General features: G+C 37.3%; 1 protein-coding gene across 2 annotated transcripts in view; it reads right to left on the bottom strand.

Annotated features, from left to right (window-relative positions):
- The window catches only part of CCDC178 (coiled-coil domain containing 178), a 428,206-nt gene that overhangs the window by 250,998 nt on the left and 159,084 nt on the right, over positions 1 to 18,124 (bottom strand). For both annotated transcript variants that reach the window (XM_012782579.3, XM_012782578.3), the window contains exon 15: positions 600 to 662. In XM_012782579.3, coding sequence (XP_012638033.1) covers positions 600 to 662 — 63 coding nt within the window. The remainder of the gene's footprint in view (positions 1 to 599; positions 663 to 18,124) is intronic.

The raw sequence follows: 18,124 nt of genomic DNA, 5'->3' as shown, positions 1-18,124 counted from the left end.
AACAGTGAACTGTTTCAACTCTTAATTTTATTTTTCTTTTAATAATAATGCTTGTTTCAAATATGCATGTATTTCTGAAATGGAGGCATTTTATAAACATGCCATGGATCGAAAAAACAAACTGAGTTCCAAAGGATATGCAAATGGTAGACGAACATTAAAGAAATTAAAGTTGATTTTGCTAGTTTACATGCTTTAGTTTTGAATTCTTTATATAGAAATATCACAGCACATTTTTCTTTCGGGGTTAAATAAAGAAATTCAAGTGAAAGACACTAAAAGTAAAGAAAATATGACATCATCACAAAGCCAACTAAAGAGTTAGACACTTAAGAATAAGATCTCACTGCCCTTTTACTAGACTGGCAGAAATTCCCATTAAGCCACAAAATGAGATATGTGTATCGGAGGTCAGTTTCTTTATGCATGATCAGACACTGCTAGTTGTACACAGAGGGCAACTGTCATCAGCTAAGGAGAGAAAACTGCTGGCTTGCAAACCAAGTAGTGACAAGATGCCTCATTACAGGCAAATTTAAAATGCTAAGTAAAATGCAAATTAAAGGAAGAATAAAATATTCAAACTAAATTAGTATTACCTGAATCATTATTCCAGCAGCCACTTCAGCTCGAATGAGTTTTTTCAAGAATTCTTCTCTACCCTGTATGTTAGCACATTTTTAAAACAGGAGTTTTATTCACAAAATGCCAAAATACATTTTTAAGGACAATTGCCAATACAAGATACATTTTACTTATGTTGTAATAAAGTATAAAATATTCATTATAAATTGAGTATTATAAAATTAAAAAACACACCTGATGCTATTTTAGGCAAAGTAATCAAGTGATTTTACAAAATTTCAATTCTATTCAGTTTATACTTTATACTCCTAAACTTAAAAAATCAAAGTAATCTGAAAGTAAAAACTAGACAGTCATCAATTTCTTTTTTAAAAAGCCTATTAGTTTGTTTTTAATATTACTTTCCAGAATCAACATATTGAACCTTGAAAACAAAGCAGATACATTCAAATGTGTGAAGTTTGCAAAATGTGATCAGACTCCATTTGGCTACAAAAATTCTTTTTTTTTTTTTAGTTAAATCATGCCTTAAAAACCAGTGAGGAAAAAAGAAAGAAAGAAAGAAAGAAAGAAAGAAAGAAAGAAAGAAAGAAAGAAAGAAAGGAAGGAAGGAAGGAAGGAAGGAAGGAAGGAAGGAAGGAAGGAAGGAAGGAAGGAAGGAAGGAAGGAAGGAAGGAAGGAAGGAAGGAAGGAAGGAAGGAAGGATCTTCTCTCTTTACCTGCATACATTGTCTTAAATTGTTTATAGTAGTGCTTTGAATTATCAAACAAACCAGAATTTGAAGTAATTCATAAAGTTCCTTCTGCCTTAGAATTACATCTTGGAATTCCTAATTTGAGAGAGGAATTGGCTTGAATTTAGCCTGTCCTCCATATTCTAAAGTGATGTATAGCTTTGCAAAGAGAAACAATGCAGATTCAGAAATGTCTCTAACATCCCTACTTCATTACTGAATTTCCCACCATATCCCAAGACCTATAGAGACAATATAAACAAACATGCCTATAGGTTTCTCCTCTAACCCTACCTGTACTTGGTATGGCAACTCATCAAAATTATGCTCCCCTAAAGTAAAAGAATAATTCCAAAGAAGGAAACAAAAGTGATAAGTAAAGTAATAACTTTAATGTATCAGTTTACCTAAGGATATGCCTACATGTAAAACCAATTTATATAATGATATATTTTGATAATTTACAAGAAATTAGAGGCCCCTTTTAACATGATAGCAGATATAGTACAGTTTTATCAACTTGTTAAATATTTTAAAATGGAACAAAATTTAAAATTCCTTTATAGACTAAAAAATATATATCATTTCCAAAGTACAGTGCTTCATTTGATCTTTATCTAAAACTATTAATAATTGAAAAATGAGTATGTGTGTGTATTTGTGCACATGTGTTTCTGTATGTTGGGAGAGATGGTGGTGAATGGTGGGAAGCTGAAGAAATAAACAACTATCAGATTATGCAGAATCTTTTAGGCACATTAAGAAACATAACGAGAGACGTTAAAGTGTGTGTTCTAGAAAAATCACTTTGGCTGCAATATAATCAGTTTGTGTTTCTTTAATATTTATCCATATATTCATTATTTGAAGTTTTTTTTAATTGTCAACTAGTGAGTGAGCAGCAATCCATTCTTGAAATTACTTCAAGACTCTTAACTTAGATAAATTAATATTATACAAAAAAGACTTATGGATGCAAGGCTAAAAATTTCTATAGGCAGTGTATGAAAAATTATAATAAAGTAGACAAGGAGTCTGAAACTGCAAGACTAACACAATTGTATTTCTTTGAAAAGGAAAAATATGTGCATTTGAGATCTTTGTTATCTATACAAAACCTGTTACCAATGAACAAATCTGTGCTCTTTATAGTGAAAACATCTGGAACTTCTCTCTTGCACCTCAGAGAACTTTTTCCAAGCTCTGTCTTCTGCCCTGCTCCCTGACCTTTGTGACCCAGAGAGCAGGATCAAATGACCAGTCACCAGGACAGAGAGTATTTGTCACTGATTGGGCTACCAATGTCAAACTTACACCAGACACAAGGTCACAGAGAATGTTTCCAGGCAGATGCTCAATGCCTTCCTATGATGCTATACTCTTTATTTAAAATATGATTGGCCACCCAGGCTCTGGCAAAATGCCCAGGTGCTGGACACTTCCTAGGAGAGGTACTAAGTTACTAAGATTTCAAAACACCATAGAGTACACAAATAACTGATGTAAGGAGAGCTCTGCTCAAAGGTCATAGGCCATAGGGTGTAACATCTGGGTGAGGAAACTGATTTGTTTTCACATCCTGTTGTTACAAGCAGTGTTCCGTCTAAAGTTGACTCTGGAGTAGAGTTTAGTGCACAGGGAATTTATTAGGAGCACACTTAGGATTAATTCCTGTGAACTGGAGAGGAATGAAGCAGGATCAGGCAGAGCGATAAGATGAGCTGACATACAGCCCCAACAACTACCTCTGCCAACACCCCCACCCCCTTGAGGAGCCATGGAGCAAGAACAGACTTTCAGTTTTGCCCCAGGTTGCCCCCAGATGGCAAGGCTATCCTCTCATATTTATCAATAATTGTATGTGAGCTGCCCCAGAAAGGGGATGACCTTAAGCAAAGAGACTTAACTGATTCCTGAAAGGGAATCAGAGCAATTTCATCCACCCAATAATATAAACGCCATGGGTCCCCTCAATGGTGAAACAACCATTTGATTCCTAATAATAAAGATAGCTAAAATATATTATATGCCCACTGTGTAAAATTATCTTGTTTTAACTTCCCAACAAAGTCTGTAAAGTAACAATTATCAACCCTTTTGTATATAGAAAAACTGAGACAGATTACATAAATTGCCCAAACACATAAAGATGGCAGGTGATGAAACCAGGGTGCTAATTTATACAATCTGACTGAGAGCATCTCAGTGACACCTAGATCTTAGGGCCCTTCAAACGGATAGGTATGTTTACTGTATAGGCTCCTGACTCTCATGGACTCCTCTCCTTGCTGGGTCTCCCTTACTATGAAGCTTTCCAAGCAACTGGAATACCTCTGAATTCTGTAACTCAACCACTCATCCAAGAGATTGAAGACTAGAACTAAGACTTTGGGTGAAAGAGATGCCATTCTGCTAGTGATGCCATACAGGGTTCTGATATGGAATCTTCTAGAAAAGTTATTAGCTCTGGGGAGATGTTTCCTTTGGATTATGCAACATGAATTATGTACTTGCTGACAGCAGAACCAGGATTAAATGAGCACAAATTACCAGGAGGTAGATTTAACACAAGAACTAGAGTGTGGTCTGCTTAGTGAAATACTGATTGCACCATCATTGAAACTGTTCAGAAAGAGAAACTGAAGACTGACAAAGAGCTACAGTAGTTGTAAGAAAAAAGGTGGTGGGTGGGTGGGGGGTTCCTGGTTTAATAATATGGGTACCACTTTTAAGAATGTGCTGTATCCCAAGAACTTTAACAGAATGTTTTGTACATACAGGCAGCCCATGCTTTTTGTTGGGTTCCATGTTAGCTGAAACCTGTGCATACCGGCACTATACAAAATGAGGACAGGCTCAGATAGGCATGCATTTTAGTTAACATAGTGCTGTGCAAAAGAAGAGCTGCCCAAGTATACACAGGACCTCCTCATCTTACGATGAGGTTATGTCCAGTAACTTCATCCTAAATTGAAAATACTGTAACTCACAATAGTTAATACACTTAACCTATCGAACATCATAGCTGAGCCTGGCCTACCTTAAACGTGCTCAGAACACTTACATTAGCCTACAGTTGGAAAAATCATCTCATGTAAAGTCTGTTTTATAATAAAGGATTGAATGCCTTATGTAATTTCTTGAATACTATACTGAGAATAAAAAACAGAATAGTTTTATGGGTACTTGAAGTACAGTTTATACTGAATATCTATAGCGTTGTACTATCTTAAAACCAAAAAATCATAATTCAAACTCTTATAAGTTGGAAACTATCTGTGTGTGTGTGTAAGTTCATCATCATGTCTATTTAATGAAAATATTGTTATCCACTTCCAAAAGTGAGGTCATTGATATCATGGAATTTCTCACATGACTAGTCCTCAAACAGGTATTAGGACCCAGGATTCCATGATACTATAGCTTGGCCACATGCTACAGCACAATACAGTACAAGAGGAACGCAAATAACATAATTTTGTCCTATGTCATTTTGTTATAATGTTGATGAGGGGAAAAAAAAAATCAATTCTCCACTAGGCCATAGTCTGTGTGGAATTTGCACACGGCTTGTGCCAGTTCTTCGTTTCTGTGTGGGTTTTCTCCGGGCACTCTGGTTTCCTTCCATATCCCAAAGATGTGCATGTTAGGTCCACTGGTGAGTGTACGTGGTCCCAGTGTGAGTGAATGTGGGGATATGTGAGCACTCCCAGCGATGGGATGGCGACCTGACCCATGGCTGGTTCCTCCCTGATTCCCTGAGCTGCTGGGAGAGGCTCCAGCCACCTGCGACTCTGAACTGGAAATATTGGTAAATAATTATCTTTTTTTTTTTTTTTTTTTTGAGACAGAGTCTCATTTTGTTGCCCAGGCTAGAGTGAGTGCCGTGGCGTCAGCCTAGCTCACAGCAACCTCAAACTCCTGGGCTCAAGCAATCCTTCTGCCTCAACCTCCTGAGTAGCTGGGACTACAGGCATGCGCCACCATGCCCAGCTAATTTTTTCTATATATATTAGTTGGCCAATTAATTTCTTTCTATTTATAGTAGAGACAGGGTCTCGCTCTTGCTCAGGCTGGTTTCAAACTCCTGATGTCGGGCAATTTGCCTGCCTCGGCCTCCCAGAGTGCTAGGATTACAGGCGTGAGCCACCGCGCCCGGCCCTATCTTACTTGTTTTTATTAAACTTTCTTTAGTGTATGTATAGCTCACATTTATTGAAATATTTATTACTGCAAGAATTTTGAGTCTTTATTTAGAAGTTTACTGATGTTTTTGTGACAAGAAATGTGCCATAGGAACTTGATTCTTGTTTATATCAATTAACCTACAGTAAAATTGGTTTCGTCATATGTTATTTCACTTAAAGTATCAGGTTCCAAGAATGCATTGACAAAGTCAAGTGAAGACTTACTGTAAGCTCCCTCTTCTATCTCCTGAGCTTCCAGTACTGTGTCTGTTGCACAATATTTGCTGAATGAATGATTTATTGAACAAATTGATTTATGATTTGCTTTTGGTCTCTAGATTGGAGAATTAAACTATAAAAGTTTCAGGTTCTTTCAAACTCAAATATATCATTTTTAAAAATAATCTCTTTACATAATGAGAAACTTGGTGGTCATTACAATGTCAGAATCATGTAGATTTTCATTCATAAATAGCATTCTGAGGATGGATGGTACAAGGAGGCCTATGAAATGTTTTTCCTGAGATGGGAAATGCGAGAGGTGGTAGGAAAAGCAGGGAGGTTGGTTCTGAGTTAGGATGGTATGCAACAATTCTGAAAGTATAAGCACCTGAATAAAAACTGAAGGAAGACTGCCTCATCCAGAAATGTGGCCTAAGGCCCAACTTGTGCCAGACCCTTGAGTTCTTTACGTTGCCAATTCATTAAAGGGAACAAAAGCCCAGAAAAATTGCCACCTCACAACTGTTCCAATTATGGATTCAACTAAGAATCACTAATAGGCACTTAGATCATGAAGTGGAAATCTGTCAGAAAAATATAGTTGCATATTCTTCAATTATTTCTCCATTGATTGTTTTTACTAATTACAATGGGGAAATGGATAAATCTGATAGTCACAACTTTAATCAAATGACCAAACTCAGCACCACTAGTAATGACACAAACATGTATCATGTACTTTTTGACACAGTGTTATAACTATGTCATATTTTTCCCCAAAGTGTTTAACCTGAATCTAATCATGAACAAACAAAAATAGAAATCCATATTGAGAGAAATTCTGCAAAATAAATGTCCTGGACTCTTAAAAATGTGTCAATGTAATAAAAAAACAATTTTTTTTTTAAATAGAGGAGACTCTTTAAGAGTAACGAGACTCAAAAGTTATAACCAACAAATGCAATGCATGGTACTCAGTTACATATACCAACTCATTAAATTAGAAAAATTTACTTGCAATTATACATTTGTGTCTGTTATCTAATTATTGCCTCTTAGCTCCAAATCCACTGTTTTAAGAGGGTGGCCTCTTCCACGCACATTCCCTCTTTGGGTACTTTCTCTCTGCCCTGCAGGCAGTGGCTGCTGCCCACTGTGCTATTTCTGTATTCTTTAGGGCAGGGGTTGGCAAACTTTCTCTAGAAAGGGCCAAATAGTAAATACTTTAGGCTTCACAGACCATAAGGTCACCATCATGACTACTCAATCTTGTTTGGGAGAAAATGAAAGAGACCAAAAGATCACTTTGAAGAGCTTGGAAGCAGCCTGGGGCAAAGGGAATGATAGCATCTCAGCTGCTGGAAAGTGTTCACTTTAAAACAATCACCTTTGACCTGCAGCCTGGTTTTAGCAGTCACTAACCAGAAGGTGGCAGCAGAGAGCTATTCTGCTGGAAGAGATTTCTGTACTAGGAGAAAAAGCTGAACAGGAGAGAATGGATGGAGCAAAGCTATGTGCCCGGAAAGAGGACATGTTCAAAAGGGAAAGGAGAGTAAACACTAAATAGAAATAGATCTAAGCTCAGAGTCAAAGAAATAGCATCAGTTTTCTTTTCAGTGACAGAGAGTCACTAAGAAGAAAATTAGAGAACTCATTATATAAGGTTTGAGATCAAGAAAGGAAGAAAGACACTTTAAAAATTAAAATCTTCAGGCAGAATTTGAGATTTGTTCAAATAACTGTGGGCTGGGCTAAATTAGTGGGACAGGGTAGCTCTGGCTGTGCATTGCTAGGCCACGTTTTGCTGGCCAGGACCCTAACAGGAAGTACAGGTTGCAGCCCAACCTGAGTCTATCTAAAAATAGCAAAAAACAGTATTTTATCTTTCTTTTTTATGAAAGTATATGTGGGTATGTGTGTGTATGGGGGGGGGGACTGTAGGAAGTTTTAAAATTACAAAAAATTAAATTACATTAAATTACAATATTCTGAAACTCTAAACACACAGATTTGCCTTATGACTTTTTGGTGTAATTTCTTTTTTAGGTCCTGTGTTTAAAGTTGTTATCTTTGCTAGAATTGGTCTAATAAGATCTTTCTCAGCAGTAAAAAAAGAAGAAGTCCTATTAATTTTTAAAATGTCTATATTGAATGAATTTGCAATGTATCCTTATACTCATATATATAACCACTATTCTATTATTGAGAAATTTGTGTATTTAAATTTTCCTACTAGATATTGCAACTACATATTCATGGTTTCCACACTCATTGAATATCTACTTTGTTCTAAGCACTCTTTAGGCATTGGGATATAGCAGTGATATAAAATAGACAATCACTGTTGCCCTCATGGACTGTATTTTCTTGTGGTTGTTATGTAATTAATTAATTAGAAACATATTTAAAACATACATATTTGTTGGATTTCTTCACCATTGTTATCTGGTTATTTTCTTAAATTCATACTTCTGTTCTTTTTTTTTTATTATTTCAGCATATTATGGGGGTACAAATGTTTAGGTTACATATATTGTTTTTGCCCCACCCAACTCAGAGCTTCAAGTGTGTCTATCCCCAAGATGGTGTGCACCACACCCATTACATATGTATATAACCATCACATCCTCCCCACTCCCATCTACCCGACACCCGATGAATGTTGTTAGTATATGTGCACTTAAGTGTTGATCAGTTAATACCAATTTGATGGTGAGTATGTGTGGTGCTTATTTTTCCATTCTTGTGATACTTCACTTAGTAGAATGGGCTCCAGCTCTATCCAGGATAATACAAGAGGTGCTAGATCACCATTGTTTTTTTGTGGCTGAGTAGAACTCCATGGTATACATATACCACATTTTAGTAATCCACTCATGGATTGATGGGCACTTGGGCTGTTTCCGTATCTTTGCAATTGTGAATTGTGCTGCCATAAACATTCCAGTGAAGATGTCTTTTTTATAGAATGTCTTTTTTTTTTTTTGTTCTTTTGTGTAGATGCACAGTAATGGGATTACTGGATCCAATGGTAGGTCTATTTGCAGCTCTTTGAGGTATGTCCAAATTACTTATCACAGAGGTTGACTAGTTTGTAGTCCCACCAGCAGTGTAGGAGTGAGTGTTCTTATCTCTACGCATCCATGCCAATATTTATTGTTTGGGGACTGTTTGATAAAGGCTATTCTCAGTGGAGATAAGTGATATTTCGTTGTGGTTTTGATTTGCATTTCCCTGAAGATTAGAGATGTTGAGCATTTTTTTCATATGTTTGTTGGCTATTAGTCTGTCTTCTTTTGAAAAGCTTCTCTTCATGCCCCCTTCTCTGCTTGTCCCCATTTGGATGCACTTGATTTCCTTCTCTTATCTGATTGCTCTGGCTAGGACTTCTAGCACTTTGTTGAATAGAAATGGTGACAGAGGGCAACCTTGTCTGCTTCCAGTTCTAAGTAGGAATGCTTCCAATTTTTCCCCATTCAGTATGATGCTGGTTGTGGGTTTGTCATATATGTCTTGTACCATTTTTAGGTAAGTCCCGTCTATGCCTATTTTGTTAAGCGTTCTTATCATAAAAGGGTGCTGAGTTTTGTCAAATGCTTTTTCGGAGTGTATTGAGAGGATCATATGGTCTTTGCCATATGGTCTTTGCCATATGGTCTTTGCCTCTGCCCACTTTTTGATAGGGTTGTTTGATATTTTTCTTGCCTATTTTCCTGAGTTCTATATAGATTCTTGTTATCAGCCCTTTATCAGATGTGTAACATGAAAATATTTGCTCCCATTCTGTAGACTGTCTGTTTGCTCTCCTGATAGTTTCCTTGGCCATGCAGAAGTTTTTCAATTTGATCAGGTCCCATTTATTTATTTATTTTTTTGTTGCTGCAATTGCCTTTGGGCATTTCTTCATAAATTTTTTGCCTAGGCCAATGTCTAAGAGTTTTTCCAGCATTTTCTTCTAGAATTCTTATAGCTTCATGACGTAGGTTGAAGTCTGTTATCCATTGCGAGTTGATTTTTGTGAGAGGTGAAAGGTGTGGATCCGGCTTCAGTATTTTACATGTGGCTATCCAATTTTCCCAGTAACATTTATTGAATAAGGATTCTTTTCCCTAGTGTAAGTTTTTGTCTGCTTTGTCAAAGATTAGATGGCTATATGAGGATGGCTTTATATCTGTGTTCTCAATTCCATTACATTAGTCTATGTCTCTGTTCTTGTGCCAATTCCATGCTGTTTTAGTTGCAACAGCCTTGTAATATAGCTTGAAGTCTGGTAAATTGATGCCTCCCAATTTTTTCTTTTTGCTTAAGATTGCTTTTGCTATACGGGGTCTTCTCTGGTTCTATATGAAACATAGAATTATTTTTTCTAGATCTGTGAAAAATAATGCTGGTATTTTAATAGGGATTGCATTGAATCTGTAGATCACTTTGGGTAGTATATACATTTTAACAATGTTGATTCTGCTGACCCATGAGCATGGTATGGTTTTCCACCTGCTTATGTCCTCTACTATTTCCTTCCTCAGTGATTTGTAGTTCTCTCTGTAGAGGTCTTTTACCTCCTTGGTTAAATATGTTCCTAAGTATTTTATTTTATTTTATTTGTTGATACTGTGAAGGGTATTGAGTCTTTGATTTGGTTCTCAGTTGGACTCTTGTTGGCATATAGGAATGCTACTGATTTCTGTACATTGATTTTGCAACCTGAGACTTTGCTGAATTTGTTAATCAATTCTGGTAGTCCCATGGTAGAACCTTTGGGGTTTTCAAGACATAAGATCATATTGTCAGCAAAGAGAGATAGTTTGACCTCTTTTGTCCCCATTTGGATGCACTTGATTTCCTTCTCTTATCTGATTGCTCTGGCTAGGACTTCTAGCACTTTGTTGAATAGAAATGGTGACAGAGGGCAACCTTGTCTACTTCCAATTCTAAGTAGGAATGCTTCCAATTTTTCCCCATTCAGTATGATGCTGGTTGTGGGTTTGTCATATATGTCTTGTACCATTTTTAGGTAAGTCCCGTCTATGCCTATTTTGTTAAGCGTTCTTATCATAAAAGGGTGCTGAGTTTTGTCAAATGCTTTTTCAGAGTGTATTGAGAGGATCATATGGTCTTTGGTTTTGCTTCTATTTATGTGGTGAATTACATTTATAGATTTGCCTATGTTGAACCATTCCTCCATCTCTGGGGTGAAGCCCACTTGGTCGTGATGGATTATTTTTTTGATAAGCATCTGAATTTGGGTTGCTGGGATTTTGTTGAGAACTTTTGCATTTATATTCATAAGTGATATTGGTCTGTAGTTTTCTCTTTTTTGTTGCATCCTTTCCTGGTTTTGGTATCAGGGTAATGTTGGCATCATAAAACATGTTGGGGAGGATTCCTTCCATCTCAATGTTGCAGAATAATTTCTGCAGGATAGGCACTAGTTCTTCTTTGTAGGTCTGGTAAAATTCAGGTGTGAAACCATGTGGTCTGGGACATTTCTTTTTAGGAAGGATTTTTATTTCTGCTTCAATGTCAGTACATGATATTGGTCTATTCAGGAATTCTATTTCTTCCTGATTGAGCTAGGGAGGCTGTGTGTTTCTAAGAATTTGTCTATTTCCTCCACATTTTCCAGTTTATGTGCATAGAGGTTTTTATAGTATTCAAAGACGATATTTTGTATTTCCGTGGCATCAGTTGTGATTTCTCCTTTTTCATTCCTGACAAGGTTTATTAGAGTCCTTTCTTTTCTGCTTCTTGTTAATCTAGGCAGAGGGGTGTCAATTTTGATTTTTCAAAGAATCAACTTTTTATTTTATTAACCTTCTGTATAGTTTTTTGGTTATCAATTTCATTTAGTTCTGCTCTGATCTTTGTTATTTCTTTTCTTCTGCTGGGTTTGGGTTTGGTTTGCTAATCCTTTTCCCGTTCTTTGAGACAATTCATTAGATTGTTTATTTGTGATCTTTCTGTCTTTTGGATATAGGCATTTATGGATATAAATTTTCCTCTCAGGACTGCTTTAGCTGTGTCTCACAGATTTTGATAACTGTGTCTTCTTTATCATTTAGTTCAAAGACTCTTTTGCTTTCCATCTTGATTTCTTCTTTAATGCAAAAATCATTCAGTAGAAGGTTGTTTAGTTTTCATGACTTTGTGTAGAGACGAAAGTTTCTGTTGGTTGATTTTAATTTTATTTCACTGTAGTCTGAGAAGATGCATGGCATGGTATAATATCTATTCTTTTAAATTTTTTGAGGAATGCTTTGTGGCCTAGGATGTGGTCAATCTTAGAGAATGTCCCATGAGCTGATAAGAAAAACATATAGTTAGTGGTTTGGGGGTGGAATGTTCTGTAAATGTCAGTCAGGCACATTTGTTCTAGAGTTCTGTTTAAGTCCATTGTTTCTTTGTTTATTTTCTGTTTGGAGGATCTGTCCTGTTCTGTCAGAGCAGTGTCGAAGTCTCCAGCTATTACAGTGTTGCTGTTTACCATTTTGTTTAGATTAAGTAGGATTTGCTTAGGAATCTGGGTACACCTGAGTTAGGTGCATAAATATTTACAATTTTTATGTCTTCTTGTTGAATTGTACCCTTCACCATTACATATACATATTACATATACATACATCTTTGTCTTTCATCACTTTTGTTGATTTGAAGACTAAGTTATCTGAAATCAGAATTGCCATGTCACCTTTATTTTGGCTTCCATTTGTTTGAAATACTTTTTTCCATCCCTTTACCTTAAGTCTGAATGCATCCTTGTGGTTTAGATGTGTTTCCTGAAGGCAGATGATACTTGGCTTGTGTATATTTATTCATTCATCCAGCCCATGTCTCTTTAGTGGGCAGTTTGAGCCATTCATTATTATTGAGAGAATTGATAATTGGTGCAGGAATGTTTATCCTGTTGAGTTGAACTTTGGTTGTTTTCTCTCTTGAGCCACTGTGGCATCTGGCCTTTGACCTTTAGCTTTTGGATAATTTTACAATGGTGAGTGTTTATTGTGCTGATCCCTGTGTAACACTGCTTTGAGTACTTCATGGAGGCCAGGTCTTGTCTTGATAAATTCCTTTAGTCTTTGCTCGTCTGAGATCTTTATTTCTTCTTCATATATGAAACTTACTTTTGCAAGGTACAAGATTCTAGGCTGGGTATTATTCTGTTTGAGAAAAGTGAGAATGGGGCCCTAGTCTCTTCTTGCTTGTAAGGTCTCTGTTGAGAAGTCTGCTGTTATTCTGATGGGTTTTCCTTTGTAGGTTACCTGCTTCTTTTGCCTTAAAGCTTGTAGGAGGGTCTCTTTGGTGGTTATTTTGGTCAGTCTGATAATTGTGTGTCATGGTGTCTTCCTGTTTGCAATGAATATCCCCAGAGCCCTTTGAGCTTCTTATTCCTGGATATCTAGAATTTTAGCAAGGCCTGGGAAATTTTCTTCTATTATATGCTCACATCGCTTATCCGACCCTTGTGTATTTTCTTCTTCACCCTCAGGAAATCCCATAATTCTCACCTTAGGCCTCTTCACATAATCCCACATTTCTTGTGGACTTTGCTCTTTTCTTTTATTTCTCTGTTCTATCTCTGGGACTGACTTATTTAATCAAAAGGTGTTATCCAATTCTCTGAGATTCTTTCTTCTGTTTGATCTACCCTGTTCTTGAGGCTTTTCACTGTGTTTTGTAATTCCTTGAATAAATTCTTTATTTCCAGAAGTTCTGTTTGATTTTTCTTTAATATTTCAATTTCTTCAGTCAATTTTTCTTCCAAGTCCTGGATTTTTTTCTTCGTGTTGGTTATCCATTTTCTCTTGCACATCATTGGGTTTTCTTACAAGCCATGTTTAAAATTATTTTGTCATTTTAGTGTTCTGAATTTGGTTGCTGTCCATTGCTAGAGAGCTGGAGTTCCCCTTTGGGGGTGTGCTTTCTGTTTGATTCTTCACACTTCCAGAGTTCTTTCACTGATTCCTTCCCATCTGGATCAGCTGTTGCTTCTTATCTTTAGATTTTCATTTGGATAATGACAAGCCCTTTTAGTCTCTGAGCCAGTAGGCAGTATTTCTGGATGAGATTCAACAACACCCTGTACAATGAGTCAGTAGAAGGGTATGCAAATTGACCTTCCTGTCTGTAGGTGGTGCTTGCTGGGAGGAGCAGGCTGCAGTGTTTTTTGGGGGGTCCTGTAACCAGCTCTAGTTCCTCTGGAAAAGCACTCTAGTTTATCAGATGGTGGGTGGGGCCCTAGGACTTCCAAATGTGTCCTTATTCTCCACTTCAGAGGGGGTAGAGAGGGAGTGAGGTTGGGCTGGGCTCAGTTGGGTGAGCCTGCCCTAAAGTTCCACATGCTGTTAGCAGGGGTCAAATTTCTATTCTATACCTCTGGGCAAAGCTACCAGGGAGGGACCGAAATGGCCCCACTTGGATGGAAAGTCTACATGTGAAGGTGGGACCAAGACCTGTAGTCTGGAGCAGGCCTTGTTCCTTTCCACCCTCCCCTATTCCATGGTTTCTCCTGGGCCTCTACTAGCAGGCCAGACCTGAAGCCAGCGAATCTCTCCTGGCTGTGATGTAGGCCGTGAGGTTCCCTGCCTAAGAGAGCAGCCTGAGCTGGAAGCACGGCCCTCCCATGGAAGGAGGGTTGCCACTCAAGGATGATGATCTGCCCCAAAGGCACACACAGCTCAGTCAACTCACATTCACAAATAGCCCTTCTGTGCCCCTGGGCAATGTGATAGAGACCTGGATGTATGGAATCCCCAGTGATCAATCCCTGACCCTACCAGGGAGAAGACTCCTGGTCTCAAGTCACCCACGGGGTGCCCAAGCTGGATCCATGTCTCTCTGCCTCGGGATTTGACCCGCTCTCCTGGAGTCAGCAGGCAAGCAGCACCTGGGAGGGCTGGCAGGTAGGGAGTTTAGAGTACAGTCTGAGTATCCCTCAGTCTGCCATAGGGCCCCAAAAGGAAGGTCCCATTCCCTGCAGATGCCTCCAGGTGGTGGCTAAATTATCTCTCTCAGTGGCAGCCTCAGGTAGGGAAGGGGAAGGGGAGAATTAGGCAATATGGCTTCTGCCGATCGGCTCGGGTCTGTGGGGTGTGAGGTGCCCTGAGGGAGCTGGAAGTTTGGTGCCCTGTGCTCAAGAGGCTCATTGCTCACTGGCAGTAGCCATCTCTGGGCTGGTGTTAGCAGGTCTCTCCAACTGCTCATAAGCCCACCAGCAGTCCAAGATGCAAGGGAGGGGAAATTTAACTGTTACACCTACCCTTCTGGCTGTTCTCCAAGACTCTCAGGGGCCTTTCTCCTTCCAGTTCTCCCTGGCAACTTCTTTCCTTGGAGTCCCCTGTAGTTTCAGGCACCCTTCCTTCTGACCCTCATCCGATCTATGTTTGTCTGCCTGTTTATTTATTTTTTTTCACTTTTTTCTAAAATCTGTCTTGCAGAGACACTCTGGCTAGTGGTTTTTTGACATCTGCCATCTTGCCCCTCCCTGCTTAAAGATCTAAAATCACACTTTTAGAAATAATATTACTGAATTACAGATTATGAATGTTAGGTTCTTTACATACAGTGATGAATTACTTTCTAGAAAAGTTTTAATTTACACTGAGTTGGACAATTCAGCACATATGAGTTGCTATATCAATATATCATTATTGAATATTAGTTTTCACATCTGTAAAATTATTTTCCATAAAGTAATTTTGAGAAGAAGACAATGCATATAAAGTAATTTACTCAAGGCTTCACTCATGTTAAGCACTCAACAAATAACTATCATTACTTTCAAAATGTTGTTTAGGATCTACACATTCATCATATTTATCAGGAGACAGATATTGAACAGCAAAGGTAGCCCCATGCTATGGATGATTTTTTGGAGTTCATCTCTAATGCTTTTGAGAATATATTATCAATAAGGCTTTAAGTTAAATGTTTTATATAAAATATTACCTACTTATTACCCAGAGGTACTGTGTAGGTATTGTTATATTCCTTTCAGATATGAGAAACCTGTCTTGCCTCTTAAAGCAAAAATATAAATAAATAAATAAAAAAGATATGAGAAACCTAGGCTAATAAAAGTTAAGTATATTCTCAATATTCTCAGAGCAAATAAGTAGCAGAACAAGGATTCAAATTAAAGAAACATCTGACTCTAAAGTCCATGCTCTTTCAATTGAACCATATTTCCCTTGGGAAAGGGAGAAGAAAAGTAGAAAAAAGGTTCAGAGAACTAAATGGAAATACTAAAGAGTCAATTTACCACCTGTATTTTGTTAAGCAAAGCTCGAAGCCAGGAGAATGGAGAAAGAAATTATGTTCCCATGTGATATTTACAGCAGGTCAAATAAAGTTTCACGTCCTCAAACATTTTGTACCCTCAAGATTCATGAATATTCAATGCTTTGTTTCTATCATAATTTGGGGATTTATTTACTCCCTCAAATGCATATCATGAAAATGAACTTCTCTGGTGCTTGATCCAGGGGTTACCCAGCAGCCATTTGAAGGGCTTAAATCCTATCAGACCTTCACACTATTCTGTTTTTCTTGTATCTGCCTACACTTTTCCCCAGCAACCATTTCCCAATAATATAGATAGATGTTCCCCATATTACAAGTAGTACTTTCCTGTCTGCTCAGTTTTGACAAAGTATGCTGCTTCTAAATGGAGTAGAAAAGAATCTTATTAAATTAAAACCAGTGAAACAAAAGCAAAAAGATACAAGATCAAAGATATAAACATGGAACATAGAGAAATAAATTAAAGTCATTATGCTAAAAAGGCATAGCATAAGTAAATCCAAGCTTCTGGCTGCTTAAATCAGAAGGAAACAAGAAAGTTTAGCAAATTCCAAATTATTAATAAAGAAGAAATTACAATCTTATCAAGAAAAATTAACTTTTTCTTAGTTCTAAAATCTGAGGTAAATTAGTTTCATAAGTTTCTTTGACCATATTGACAATATGACTAGCTCTCGTGTTAGTTTAAAAAACCAAGTGGCAATAGTGAATTTTTGCCATTACCTTTTACCAACCCTTATTAAAAGCCAAGGATATAACATCAATTCATAATGCAATAAAGGCTGCAGTACATGGGGCAAGAGTAACATGCTCTAGATGTGAGCAGTTATAAAGCATAAATCCTTTAGAATAAAAATTAATGATTTCTTTAGAATGTCTATATTACGACCAATTTTAAATATTATCAATATTATCTGGAATTTCTGTTGATTGAACTAGAGATGCTCTATATAGGCCTTTACTAGAAGAGATTATGCCAGCCTCCACGAAAGGTTTAGGGCTTTGATTTTACCCAAAGGAAGAGCCTATAAACCTTGTCTCAGAGCTGAACGAATAGTATTTGAAGGGAAAGCCAAGACTTTTCTCTAAAGAACAATTTGAGATTGTTTAAAATATTTGTAAAAGTACTCAAGGGAAGCTATAGACCTCTAAACTATAGTGAACTGAAACTTTCTAGGGATATAATACATTGTCTTTTCCTAATATTAAAAATTGTCCCCTAGAATGGTAATTTTGAAGTTTTGAGTTTGACTGAATCTTAATTGGTCAGAGTATAAATCTAACGTCTTACTGACTATACCAAGTCCGGCATTATGTTCTGGTCTCTAAACTCTACATAGTTACCTAAAAGCTATACTACTTTGGGCAAATCACTTTATCCCTCAAAAGAATTGTTAATAACAATTGCACGATATTGTGAACATTAAGTTAATTAATATGTGTAAAGAGTCCAACATAAAATGGGCTTGATTAAAACTCTTTCTACTTCTTCATTCCTTACTTTTCACAAGTTTCCACTTAGTTCTAGCACTTTAATTCTAATGTGGAATCTGCCCTTGAGCCACCTAAATCACTGTGTGTCCTCTCCTGAGCCGGAGAAGTCCCTGAGCCACCAAGCAGCTAATATGGCCCCAGGCCAGCAGAGGGGTTACCCACCAGCACACAGAGCCTGTTCTCACTTTTCCATCTGCATTCCGTTACATTCAACCAAAACATCCTACAAGACCATGCAGCTTACACAGAAGCCTTCCACTGAAGTGCTGACCAGTACTTAACATCTGATGAAAGCTCTCAAAACTTTTTATTGCAATGTTACATTCTCTAGACAAATCTGGGTGGGATTTCTCTGTTCATTCTATCAATACCATAATTGGATGTGTCTTAGTTTTTTATTGACTTATTTCCTATACCTATTGGCTAATTTTATCCTGACCCTTGGCTAAACATCTCTTTCATGAATAAGTCAGTTATTGAAATTGAAAGTACAGAAAAATGGGAACTCAACATCTCTAATAACTGGAAACTTCAGAAATTCATAGATATCCTTATTGTTCAGGATTGCTTCTATTCTAAGACTGGCTAAAATTTGTCTAGCAT

The sequence above is a fragment of the Microcebus murinus genome, chromosome 17 (genome assembly GCF_040939455.1).
Source record: "Microcebus murinus isolate Inina chromosome 17, M.murinus_Inina_mat1.0, whole genome shotgun sequence".
NCBI lineage: Eukaryota > Metazoa > Chordata > Mammalia > Primates > Cheirogaleidae > Microcebus > Microcebus murinus.
Note: the sequence above shows the minus strand (reverse complement) of the source record. Positions and strands in the feature narration are given on the sequence as shown.